The following is a 13,956-nucleotide window of genomic DNA, read 5'->3' on the forward strand; positions in this document are numbered from 1 at the left end:
CAGCATTTAACATTGGATAACTTGTTTGGATGAGGTACAGAAAGTTCAAAGTGCCCAAGCAATTTTATGAATAACACCACAACAGAAATGCCTGAAATGGACATTCTAATGTTGCTCTTTATGATGTAATTCACAAAAGCACATAAGGTGACTGGGGATAATCTTGGCACATTCAACTTTTAAGTAATGGACTCACTACGATTATATAGTCAAAATTCAGCCACATAACTCTCAAACTTTCAGACATTGTTCATGAGGGCTGCATGAGGAGATGGATAGAAAATTTGAAAATGGATGGAAGTAAGCAGGTTTCTCTTGAGGCTTAAGAAGTTTATGGTCTCAAATAAAATCCCAACCACCTCTTGAGTTCCTTGATAGTTTTCACTAGGATCTTTCTTCTTATTAGAACATACAGTGCAGAAGGAGGCCATTCGGCCCATCGAGTCTGCACCGACCCACTCAAGCCCTCACTTCCACTCCCCGTCACCCAATAACCCCTCCTAACCCTTTTGGTCACCAAGGGCAATTTATCATGACCAATCCGCCTAACCTGCACGTCTTTGGACTGTGGGAGGAAACCGGAGCACCCGGAGGAAACCCACGCAGACACGGGGAGAACGTGCAGACTCTGCAAGGACAGTGACCCAGCAGGAAATCGAACCTGGGAACCTGGCGCTGTGAAGCCACAGTGTATCCACTTGTGCTACCGTGCTGCCCGATTAAAAACAATTAACTTCTGGAACACGAAGGAAACTGACATCTGAAGCAAAACTGACATCTGAAAGGCAGCTTAAAGATGAGACAGCTATTCCACATACTGATCCCTAAGACTATTACTATCTCCCATCATACTCCAAAAGCATATGGCATTTAGAACTTGGGAATGAACACTGTCTGCGATTGCACATTCCCATTACTGAGGCAACACAGTATGGAGTCCACTCCTCTCAGGGAAATGGTTTATTAAAATGTCCTATCTGTGCAGCACTCTCTGTTCTGTAAGTTTTTTTGAAGTGGAGGATAAACATTCATTGTGTACTTTCCCAGAAAGAACACTTTTAGACATGTCTGATTGTTTTTGGCCAAAACAAAGATTTTGGCGTAACTTTGGATGAACTTAACCACTGATTCCCATTTTCTCTGTAATGACCCTCATGACGTGCTATAATTCACCCCTGCAGACGTTCTTGTTCACTTTCAAGAGGCTTTGGCTATTGTTTTTAACCAACAAAGAATCAGCTCTACTTGCCTCCAAGTGAATGGAGAAGTCAGGGCTTGTAGATTCAGTTTTAATTTCAGCTGCAAAAGGAAGAAAATTGCTTGTCACAGCATCCACCATTGAGTACACTTTTTCAGCCGTCACAATAATCCAGTTCAAGCTTCATGAACAGCAATACTTGCCTGTAGTTGAGTGCCTTGACATGATTACTTGTAGCACTGATACCATCAGCCACTTTAACTTGGTGGTCATTTCTTGTTATGAGGGCCAAGGTGCAATGTTTTCTATTGACGCTGAGTTTGATGATTCAAGCAATTCATAGCCTCTTGATGCCAGTCTGACCCAAATCACATGCAGATACCGAGAATGTGGTTAACCTTAACTGGGAAGCAAAGTCAGCTGCCATGGGACTTGCTACTTTTAACATTTTCCAATCCCCCTTTCAGCCTGAATTGGCCAGACAATACATAACAGAACTATCATTTAAGATGAGTTTAATGTGATTGTTGGCCTCTATGGATGAATTCAATGTACTAATTCCCCTTTATATCTGATAGAGTTTAAGCCAAGATGTGACTGGGATGTCTCTCAAGGGACCCAAAATCAGATTTCACATTGTCTTACCATGGGCTGCCAGATGCCCATTGCAAGGTATGATCTCAACATTTTGAGGGAAGGATGAAAAATGAGGTTGGTACCTGGTGAGACCAGGAATTTGGGATGGAGTCTGTCTTTGCCAGGAATTTTCCTTTGTTATTCTGGCTCTTTAAATTCCCATCATGGGACATGTGTGTGGTGTTCCCCGGCTTCCTTGGAAAATTCCACTCATTCTTCCCTTGAAAGATCTCACGAGAAATCATGGAATTAAAAACAGAAAATTGCTGGAAACATTCAACAGGACAGGCTGTGGCCAGAGGAAGACACGGTTCACATTTCAGCTTCTCGACTCTTTTGTCGGACCTGCAGAATGGAAAAAAGTACGTCGGCTGCAAGCCAGTATGAATCCTGCTGAGGGTTTTCAGAAAAAAACCCAAACCCACACTCTGAATTGGTTTTTGAAGAAAGGTCTGCATCCAGACTGTGAAATTATGTTTTTATTTTCTCTCTCCACCCAATGGTGACAGGCCTGCTATGTGGTGTGAGGGTGTTTTTTTTGTCATTTAGATGACCACTGTAGGCTATATTTGGAAACCCCAAATGGGGCGAGTGTCGTGGGGGGGGGGGGGGGGGGGGGTGGAGGCGACCTGCCAGTCTGGTTGCACCAGTAGGAAATGACCTTGGCTGAGGAGAGATGGGTGATGTGTACAGAGCTTCACTCTGAAATGAAGGCTGATCACTAAAGTGGTGGTGCAGATGAGATGGTCCTGAGGTGATACAATGGTCGGGGCTTCTCACTGCTGAACACATTCCAGAGGCCAACACACCCTCCTGCTGCCTCCTGAGCTTCCCTACATCACGTGCTGGTCTGCCCTCCCCCCCCCTAGCCAATTACACGGGTATCTAAACACCTCCACCCCCATAATCATTTCATACTTGGTAGAATCCCGGGTGTCCCGCCACGTTAGCCGGCGGGGAGGGAGGGGAGGGAGGAGTAATTAAGGGGGCGCCCCCACGATGGTCTCGGCGGGCGCGCGTCGTCCGCGCAATTAAGCCGCGGGGGCGGTCGAGAGAGAGAGAGAGGGGGACGATTGGCGCAGGCGCTCCCCTGCGTCCGCCACTTGGTGCAGTCCGCGGTATCGCGCTCCCCCGGCCGCTCAGTTCACGCCGGCCCCCAAGATGGCCGGGCTTCGGGGCTCCGGTGACAGGGACTCATGAAAGGGATATGATGACAAATTACGTTTGAACTTTTTTGTTTGACTCACACACACAAAAATATAAAAAAAAATATATATCAACGCCCCTTTCTCTCTTCCACCCCCTCCCTCCCCCTTCATCATCGTCCTCCTCCTTTCCATTTCGGCTCTTAATTCCTTTTTTTTTTCTCGCCAAAATCTTTTTCAATCCGTCAAGACATAGCATGCTAGCACCAGGAAGAAAATGGGTGAGAAGCACGAACTGCGACTTAAAAGCCCGGTGGGTGCGGAGCCCGCTGTGTATCCCTGGCCGTTGCCAGTCTATGTAAGTGGAGGGAGATTTGGGTGGGGGGGGAGGGGAGGTCGTTCGCGGGCTCTCGGTCGGCAATAAGGCGGGGAAGGTTGGGACGTGTGGGGAGAGGGACAGTGGGGAAGCGCGGCTTCGGTGGGCCCCGAGAGCGAAGAAAGGCTTTCTCTTTTCAGACCGGGAGGGGGAAATGACTTTTTGGGGGCCGGGGTCCAAACTTAATTTATGTTTAAAAGAAATAAACGTCGATGCGCTGCGCCGGGAGGAGGGGGGGGGGGGGGGGGGGGTTGTGGTGGGATGTTTTGGGAGGGAGCTGGCCGGTTTTTGTGTCTGTGTGAGGAGGGGTTGCTGTGTGCCTGACGCTGTGTTGAGCCGGTGTCGGCGGACCGGGGGGGGGGGGGGGGGGGAATATTTATTCTCTTTGTCTCTCAGCCCCCACACCAACACGCCGATTAATTCCCAGCCGACAGCCAGTGTCGTGTTACCCCCCCCCCCCCCCATCGACTCGAGCCTTCCTTGGTTTTTATTTTATTGTAAATTATATATGCGGTCGAAAATAACAATGGCGAGGATTATTTTGGATCCCCGTGACCTCCCTCCCAACCCCATTCAATCGTCTGGCAGAATGACTTTTAGTCACTGCCCGGCTTTTCATCCCGCCCCAGTGTTTGTGTGTAGCTTGAGGTCACTTGTGCCTCTTGTGTGTGTCTTATTTCTGTGTGTCTGTCTGTGTGTGTGTCTATCTCTCTCTGTCTCTTTCCTGGTGTGTGTCTCGGTGTGTGTGTCTCTCTGTCTCTTTCCTGGTGTCTCTCTCTCTGTCTCTTTCCTGGTGTCTCTCTCTCTGTCTCTTTCCTGGTGTCTCTCTCTCTCTGCCTCTCCCCACGGAGACCGACAAGAGGGAGGCCGAAATAAATCTTAGACCACGACATGTGTACAAATTCTATTGTTTTGTGTGTTTCATTTTTTTGGGGTGGGTGGTGGTGGGGGTGGGGGGGGGGTGAGTCTACTTTCAGTTTGTAACGGTTACCACGTGTTGAATTTCCCCTCTGGCTGTCTGATTTATTCTTGTTGGGTTTGCTTTTGAGCTGGAGTCGGGGGGAGAGAGAGGGTTGGTCGGTGGTGGGGAGGAAGCGTGTATGTGGAAAATGACTGTGTCGCTGTCTGACTTCGGAATGACTGGAATTCGTGAGGAGCGACTGCTTTTTATGGATGTGTGTCTGCAACGTTACAGTTGCAAAGCACATGCCCTTCAAGGGGACCCAGAAGTAGATATCCTCCTTCCCCCCCCCCCCTTTGTTTAATTGAACTTAAACGTCGTTAAGCTGGGTTAGTCGTGGACGTCTGCCGGTGTTTTTCTGATATGATGACCATGCGTTGTTATGGTTTGATAGTTCACGGCCCCGTGCTGACGCTCCTCTGCTGTGGGAGGGGAAACTCATTTTGGCAGATCAGCATCAAACAGCTGTTGGCTCAAAACGATACCGTGATAGATTAGCCAAGGGAAGGGGGGGTGGGGGGGAGGAGGAGGATGGGGGGTGGGTGGGGGTTCCTCCCTCCCCGAAGATGTTGAGTATTGCCTTATCTGCGTGACTTGTTACCAGAAACGCCACATATGTTACAAAATTATTGAGTAATATTTGCAACATTTATGTTCGCTGTAAAAGTTCAGAAACTTCTCTACTGTAGCAATCTATGATTCGGCTATGAGTCACACTCGCCAGGACGTTGAAGCAACAACTTTCTACACATGATTTAGAAAATGTGCACATTCATCTCTATTGCCACTGAGGGAAATGTGATGGAATAGAGTATTTCAAACTAGAGTCCGAGCAAAATCTACTATTTCACGTTAAACTGAAGTTGAGGAAGAAAAGTTACCTTTCATATCTAAAAGTATTCATGTGAATGTTCCTCTTGGTGGCTTTAAACACTAATTTCGTTTGTGGAAAGACCTTTAACTGCGAATAATATTTGCTTATCCATGTTTTTGAAAAGAAAAATTGGAAGGGCTAATAGAACCTGGTCAGTTATTTAAGCAAAAAACTAATTGGGCTGAGGACACTTGATTCCAAATAGCATATTAACCTTTGAATCACAGAGTAACATATATTATTTTTTGTCCCACGAGAATTTAATGCCTAAAATTCAATACTTCAGTTCATAACTTTTATCTCCCACTTAACTCTGTTATGGACATCTATCAGAATAATTTCAAGGATGTTTAACAGTGTTCTAATGGATTGGATTGGATTTGTTTATTGTCACTTGTACTGAGGTACAGTGAAAAGTATTTTTCTGCGAGCAGCTCAACAGATCATTAAGTACATGGGAAGAAAAGGGAATAAAAGAAAATATATAATTGGGCATAATGTATGTTGAATTCTATACTGTGTAGCCAAATTAAAGTTAATGTAGGTTTTCTTGTGACCTGGAATGATGTGAATATGATAAATATAGCACTCACTTGTCAGAAAAAGCAAACTTTAAGGTCACAATTGGAAATAATTGAGATCTCACTGTGAATGTCTTTTTAATCAAGCATTTAATGCCCCTTTCAGGAGGCTGGAACATACTCAATATTCAAAATTAGCAGAAAGTTATCGTGCTCAAACAAACAGCACTAGCATTTGCATTGCACAAAGAGAGCATTTTTGCAGGAGATGCAAACAGCAACTTGGCTTTTGATAGTGCCAGGAACATATAAAAATGCTTCACGGGAAATTATCAGACACGATTTAACACCAAATCATGTACCCCTCTGGAAAACCTAGAGCTCTGAGGCCATTTGGAATTTTGTAATGGTTGGTTTCGCTGATACCAGCAGATGTCCAGGGGGATATTGAACTGGGGACCTTTTCATCTGTGAAATGCATCAAGTTGTGCTTTTACTCATTCAACCATCAGGTGGAGCTATCTTAGTAAGCTCTTAACCACACCAAAATTATTAGTTGAGGCTAATTTGGGTTTGACCTTAGTAGCTGCTAATCTGCATGTCCAAAATAAATACTGCTTATTACTTTTACATGGTTGGATTTTTAAAAATTGTTTATATTCTATAAGTATCCCATGAATGTTCTGCAATGTTCAAATTTAATGAATGACCGAGTAGTTTTCTGTTTACATTTGGTTGCTTAGCTTCTTTGAACATGCAAACTTTAATTTTTCTCCATGACATTTGAGGTCCTACGTTTCTGTTAAATGGGTGGCTTGCCCCTGGAGTTCTTTTTTAAAAAAAAAACAACATTTTATTGAAGTATTTTTGGTTTAGTAACAAACAAAACAAACAATATACATGAAACCATCAACATAGTGCAAAACCCATTTACCTCTCTTACAGGTCCCATCCTTATGACCCCCTACTCTAATCTAAACTGCCCCCCCCCCCCCCCCAAACCCCTGTCTGCTGATGATTAATTTCCCACAAAGAAGTCAACGAACGGTTGCCACCTCCGGGTGAACCCTAACAGTGACCCTCTCAAGGCGAACTTGATTTTCTCCAAAAAGAGAAAGCTAGCCATGACCGACAGCCAGGTCTCCGACTTTGAGGGCTTTGAGTCCCTCCATGCTAATAGTATCCATCTCCGGGCTACCAGGGAAGCAAAGGCCAGAATGTCAGCCTCTTTCTCCTCCTGGATTCCCGGTCTTCTGACATCCTGAAAATCGCACCTCTGGACTCAGTGCCACCCTTGTTTTTAACACCGTGGACATGACACTGCAAACCCCTGCCAAAATCCCCTAAGCTTTGGACATGTCCAAAACATGTTGACATGGTTCGCCGGTCCTCCCGCACATTTTGCGCACCTGTCCTCCACCCCAAAGAATCTGCACATCTGGCCACTGTAATGTGAGCCCGGTGAACAACCTTAAATTGTATCAGGCTGAGCCTGGCACATGTTGTGGACGTGTTGACTCTACTCAACGCATCTGCCCATAGACCATCCTCTGTCTCACCTCTCAGCTCCTCCTCCCCCTTGCACTTCAGCTCCTCGGTCTGCGTTTCCTCCGACCCCATAAGCTCCTTTTAAATGTCCGAGACGTTCCCTTCTCCTACCCACTCTCTGGAAACTACCCTGTCCTGAATCCCCCTCAGCGGTAGGAGCGGGAAGGTTGACACCTTTTACGAAGGAAGTCCCACACCTGCAGAGCCCTGAATTCGTTACCACTTGCCAACCCAAACTTTTCCTCCAACGCCCTCATACTCTGAGAGTTCCCCTCTATGAACATATTCCCCATCCCCTCAGTCCCCGCTCTCCGCCATAACCAGAACCCCCCGTCCATACTCCCCAGGGCAAACCACTGATTATCCCAGATTGGGGCCCAGACCGAGGCTCCCACATGCCGCCTCCACTGGCCCCAAACTCTCAGGGCCACCACCACCACTGGACTGGTGGAGTACAGTGCCGGCGGGAATGGCAGAGGCGCAGTTACCAACGCCCCCAAACTGGTGCCCTTCCATGAAGCCACCTCCATACGCACCCATGCCGACCCCTCCCCCACCACCTCAGTTCAATTCCTGCAGTTCTATCAACTCCATTGTTGATAAACTGGAATGTGATGACACCTGTACTGCCTGTGGCATCTTGGTGTTTTCCCCTCACCATCTGTCTGATTCAGTTCTGACTATGAATGAAAAGGGAATTTGACCTTGCATCCTCTCTATGAGGCACTGCATGTTAAAAAATTTAAACTGGAATGTGATAACTTCTGGCCCGTTTATACCATAAATCTACTTCAAGGAACAGCTCCTTTATCTTGGGGCTTGCATTGCTGTAGGACTCCACAGCAGTCAGACACCAGAAAATGACGTGTGTCGTTTAGCACACTGGGCTAAATCGCTGGCTTTTAAAGCAGACCCAGGTAGGCCAGCAGCACGGTTCAATTCCTGTAACAGCCTCCCCGAACAGGCGCCGGAATGTTTTCACAGTAACTTCATTGAAGCCTACTTGTGACAATAAGCAATTTTCATTTCATTTCATCTTGTAACTTGTAGTGGTTTTTACGTCTTTGTTTGCAAATGTAATAGATTCATCATTAGTTTTGGGAAAGTCTGTACGAACCAGTGAGTGAAAACTATACCATTGGCCTACATTTGACGTGAATTCAAAGATTTAATACCCAGGTAAGATGTTGGAAATGGTTAACATTGTTATCAGGGATATTTCCTATCTGTTTAGGTGTTGGAAGTTGTGGAATTTTATCATGTTGCTGCTATTGATGATGTTGTAAACAGCATCAGTAGTTTGTCCAGATTCCGTGTAAGGGGTGAGTTTCTGTTATTTCTCGTGTGCCATTATTAGAAATTGAGAGAAGATGTAATTTGTAGAAAAAATACATCCCAGAGAGCTTTACAAATCATAAAATCATGGAGTTACAGTGCAGAAGGAGGCCATTCGGCTCATTGGATGCCCTTGGAAAGAGCACTCTAATTAAGCATAAGCCTCCACCCTATCCCCATGACCCAGTAACCCCACCTAACCTTTTGGACATTAAAGGGCAATTTAGCATGGCCAATCCACCTAACCTGCAGATGAGACAAATGAACATGGGAATGTGAAGACCAGATAAAATGGATTTAAGGAATGGAGCACAAAGTATTTGAAATGACAAGTCTTACACATGCTTTTGAAAGCAGAATGTAATGGAGAAGGTGAGGCTATGGTATTTTTGGGGGCGCGGGTTCGCTCAGTTGGCTGGACGGCTGGTTCGTGATGCGGAGTGACGCCAACGGTGCAGTTTCAATTCCCGTAATGGTTGAGGTTATTCATGAAGGCCCCACCTTCTCAACCTTCCCCCTCGCCTGAGGTGTGGCGACCCTGTGTTAAATCACCACCTGTTATCTATCAAAAGGAGAGAGCAGCAACCAGTCATCTCTCAAAAGGAGAGAGCAGCGCATGATCCTGTGGCAACATTTACAGAGGGCGAGGACAAAATGGCTAAAATAGTTGGGTGGTCAGTGAGCGAGTAAATTAAAAGAGGGGAACATGGTACACAACTGTTAGATGTATGACCATGGACCAGTGTTAGATGTCTGTTGTTAGGTTTAAAGTATGAACACTGATGCAAGATTGAAAATCATAAACCAGAACTCCACCTGTGGCTTATTCCCACATTTACAGGTTTTAGTCAGTAACCATGTAGGTATGACACTTCCAAGTGCAGATCCACATACTACTTCAATTTTATAAGGCTTTCTGCCTTTATCTCCCTTTCAGTCAGAGTTCCAGATCTGAAAATGTTTCCTTTGAATCCCTTCTAAACCTCCTCTTACCTAACTCTATGCATCCTGGTTGTTGATCCCTCAACCAAGATGAGAAGGGTCTTCCTATCCACTATTTAGATCCTTCATAATTTTGGACTTTTTAGTTGGGTCTGCCCATCAGTTACCTCTGTTCCAAAGAAAATGATCTTATTCCAATCTTTGCTCATACCTAAAATTCTCCAGCCCAGGAAACTTCTTTGTAAATCTTAACTGTACCCTCCTCTACTGTAATCATAATTTTCTTGTAGTGCGATGACCAGAGCTGCACACAGTACATCGCTGTGGCCTAACTAATGGCTTGTATAATTGCAGCATTACCTCCCAGTTTTATGCTTCATCTGATAACAGCAAGTGTCCTGCATGCATTTTGGCCACCTTATCTACCTCCTTTGGGGATCTGAGGACTCCCAAGTTCTCTGGACACTTTTCTATTTATTATTTCTTCCCTTGCTGCGTCAGCCTTCTGTAAATGCATTTCCTCTCACTTCTCCAGATAAACTTCATTTGCCACTGCTCTGCCCATCTAACTTGCTCGTTGATGTCTTCCTGCGGTCTGCTATTTTCTTCATCAACCACACAACCAACTTCTGTATCATTTGTGAACTTCTATTCCAGTCCAAATCATTGATATATACTGAGACAAACTTGGGACTGAGTACAGACCTCTGGAGCCCCACCGGAAATTGCCTTTCAGTCACTGAAAAATCCTGTTTCTTGCCTTTAAGCTAATTGGATCCAACTTGCCACTTTTCTTGGATCCCATGAACTGGTCTAAAATGCTTCTCAAAAGACTTAGTAATATCGATACAAGTGCATCAAATGTACGGTCCTCAATGCCCATTTTTGTTGCATCTCAAGAAATGTGATCATGTTAGTCAGAAACAACCTTCACTTAAATCCATTAAATGTGTGGAAATCCATTAAATTTGTGGATCGATGCCTGTTGATCCTGTTTGTGCAGGTTTCGGCATGCCTTTAAGGTGTGAAGGTGGGGAGAAATGGAGGCGATGAGAGCGGTTTTGAGAGGAAGTGGTTGTGGGATTTATGGGATGGGTAGTTTGTCGATGGTGACTGTGGGTTGTCTTTTGGCTCCATCCGATGGGAGGTACCATCTTGGGCAGGAACTGCTAGTTGGGGGATTGGGTGCGTCCTTGTTAGGAGGATGGCTGATCCAAAGAGGAGGAGGAGGAGGGAGGGGGGTGGGTGGAGAGAGACCCTGATTGGGTTGATGGTGTGGAAAGTTTGGGGGATAGAGGCCCTATAAATTGGGCGAGCGTTTTTGCTCATCTGAAGAGCTTGAGGGCCGATGTGATGCTGTTGCAGGAGACTCAATTGCAGGTGAAGGACTTCGGAAGGCATTGTAAGGGATGGGTAAACAAAGTGTTTCATTCAGGCTTTGACCATAGAGCCCCGGGGGGCTGCAATTCTCAACAATAAAAGAGTCTGGTTCCAGATGCAGAATGTGGTGGCAGATTCGGGGGGTAGATACGTTATAGTCTCGGATGTCGGAGGGGAGGTTGATACTGTTGGTGAATGTGTACCCTCCAAATTGGGACAAAGTGAATTTCATGAAGAGGGTGGTGGCGACTATCCCGGATATGGACACACATTGGGGTGGTGGGAGGATTGGAATCTGGTCTTGGATTCAAAAGTGGACCGATCCAAGCCAAAGTCTTTGTCCCTTTTGTGGGGGAGGGGGGGGGGTTGTTGGTGGCTTTTATGGGGGAGGTGGACCTGTTGGGGTTTCTACACCCAGGGACAAAGAATCCTCTCTTTTCGCTGGTGCATAAGGTCTATTCATGTATTGATTTTTATTGTAGTGACGTTCCTATTGTCGGGGGTGCGGAGAGCTGAATATTTGGCAATTGTAATTTCAGATCATGCCCCACACCTTGTAGATGTAGTGGAAGGGGGGGGGGGGGTGGCCTGGAGCTTAAATGTGGTGCTGTTAGCAGAGCTGGAGCTTTGTGTGCGGGTGGCAAGAGGGATTGATGAGTATGTTGGGTTTAATAAAAATGGGAAGGTCTCTCCCTCTATGTTATGGGAGGCATTGAAGACGGTTGTATGAGGAGAGATAATTGCATACAAGGTGCAGGTGGATGGGGAGGCACATCAGCGACTGGTGGATGAGATTCTGGAGGTTGACAGTAAATATGGTGAAGGTCCCACCCCAGAACTATTGGCTAATAGGAATGTATTGCAGATGTAGTTTAACCTGGCGACCATGGAAAAGTGGTGCAGCAGCTGCTGCACACAAAGGAGGTGATGTACGAATATGGGGAGAAGGCCAGCCACTTGCTGTCTGGTCAGTTGAGAGACGGCAGGCAGCTTTCCAAGAGGTTGTTCAGATGTGGGAGGCAGGCTGGTGGCTGCGCCCGGGAAGATGAAGGTGGCTTTCTATGAGAGGCTATGTAGGTCGGAACACATTAGAGGCGGAAGATCAGGCAGGGTTAGAGAAATCACTGGGGTAGAGGGAGTTCGGAAGGCAATCGGAAATATGCAGATGGGTAAGGCTCCAGTCCAGGTGGGTTCTTGGTGGAATTTTATAAAAAGTTTGCCAACCAGCTGGTGCTGTTTTTAGTAGAGGCATTTGAGGACACAATGGTTTGGGGGTCGCTCCCAGAGACAACGATGCAGGCATTTATCGCACTCCTGAAGAAGGACCCATTGGAATGCGGGTCATATTGGCCAGTTACGTTATTGAACGTGGGCACAGTGATCCTGGCAAAGGTGCTGGCACTCAGATTGGAGGAGTGCCTCCCGAGCATTGTTGGGGAGGATAAAACAGGGTTTGTGAAGGGTACGTGGTTGTCCTCTAATGTGCGGCGCCTGTTGAATGTGATCCTATCCGTGCCGGAGGGGGGGCAGGAGCAGGAGGTCATTGTGGCACCAGATGCGGAAAAGGCTTTCGATAGGATAGAGTGGAAGTATCTTCGCGGTTTTGGAGCGGTTCGGGATTGGGCCCAAGTTTGTGTTTTATATGAGACTGTTATACAAGGAGCCTAAGGTTAGTGTTCGCATGAATAATATGAGCTCGAAGTGTTTTCAGCTGTATAGGGGAACTAGATGGGTGCCCTATGTCCCCGCTCTTATTTGCTTTGATGATAGAGCCTTTGGCTATCGCATTGAGAACTCTGGTGAGTGGAGGGCAATAGTGAGGGGGTGATGGATCATGAGGTGTCCCTGTACGCTGATGATCTGTTACTGTACATCTGTTACGGGCCCCTACAATGCAGGGGGGTGGGGGCATAATGGCGCCTTTGAAGTGGTTTGGTGCACTCTCTGGGTATGTTAAATCTAGAGAAATGTTTTTCGGTTACCCCACTGGAGAAGGGAGCTAATTTGGGGTGTTGCTGTTGCATTTGACGGGCACTCGTTTTGGGTGTTTCGGGGTGCAGATAGTGCAGGATTGGGCTCAGCTTCATAAGTTCTGGTGGCACAGTGGTTAGCACTGCTGCCTCACAGCGCTGAGGACCCAGGTTTGTTCATGGCCCCGGGTCTCTGTCCGTGTGAAGTTTGCGCACGATTTGCACCCCGTGTCTGTGTGCGTCTCATCCCCACAACCCAAAGATGTGCAGGTTAGGTGGATTGGCCATGCTAAATTGCCCCTTAATTGGAAAAATTAAAGAAACTTCATAAGTGAATTCTCCCTTCGTGTACCCGAACATGCGCCGTGGTGTGGCAACTAGGGGATTTTCACATTGGGGTGTTAATGTAAGCCTACTTAAAGATTATTATTATTACAAAAGTTAAAGTTTACGAGTCTGGTGGGTAGGGTTGAGGCGGACCTACAGAGGTGGGATAGCCTCCATCTTCTGAAGGGCAGTTAGGGATAGCCAATAAATGCTGGAATCGTCAGCGAAGCCAACACCCCTTGAAAGAATAAAAAGTCTTGTGTGGTCTGTAATGGAAGTGTAATGTTTTCATGGTTGGCATATGAACACTGGCATTTTTGGTTAGAATACAGCTAAAATTACAAGTGCGAGAATGGGCCTTGGCAATAATGCATAGGAATAAAGGTTGTTCTGTTGGCAGTTGGAAGAAGGCAATCTTGGTGTTGAAATTAACATGGGAAGGTTTTGATACCAGTCTTTTAAAATGTATGGACTGCGAAAAGAAAATATTTTACCTGGCACAGCTGGTCAAGCCCTTCTGTGTTTGGGCTTCGAAGAGCTGACTCACACTCTCTCCAACCATTTAACTTTACCAATTGGGTTCATTGATTTCATTGGGTCATCCATATCATTGAAGATTACACTGACTTGATTGATAATGATCCAATATGGTAATGCAACTTAATTTACAATATGCTCATATTAGTTTTTTCAATGCCAATTTAACACCTTTTTTCCTGAACGGAATTAAGACAATTTGAATC

General features: G+C 46.1%; 1 protein-coding gene across 6 annotated transcripts in view; it reads left to right on the forward strand.

The window, feature by feature from the left end:
- The first annotated feature begins 2,896 nt into the window (after positions 1–2,896).
- dot1l (DOT1-like histone H3K79 methyltransferase) overlaps positions 2,897–13,956 on the forward strand; it is a 123,190-nt gene continuing 112,130 nt past the window's right edge. For 3 of the 6 annotated variants that reach the window (XM_072482460.1, XM_072482457.1, XM_072482459.1), the window contains exon 1: positions 2,898–3,337. In XM_072482460.1, the coding sequence (XP_072338561.1) occupies positions 3,257–3,337 (81 nt within the window). In that variant the 5' untranslated portion in view covers positions 2,898–3,256. Of the gene's footprint in view, positions 3,338–8,342; positions 8,439–13,956 lie in introns of all 6 variants that reach the window. The other 3 variants (XM_072482456.1, XM_072482455.1, XM_072482461.1) reach the window with 3 other exon arrangements.

This window comes from Scyliorhinus torazame, chromosome 18 (assembly GCF_047496885.1).
Source record: "Scyliorhinus torazame isolate Kashiwa2021f chromosome 18, sScyTor2.1, whole genome shotgun sequence".
Lineage (NCBI taxonomy): Eukaryota > Metazoa > Chordata > Chondrichthyes > Carcharhiniformes > Scyliorhinidae > Scyliorhinus > Scyliorhinus torazame.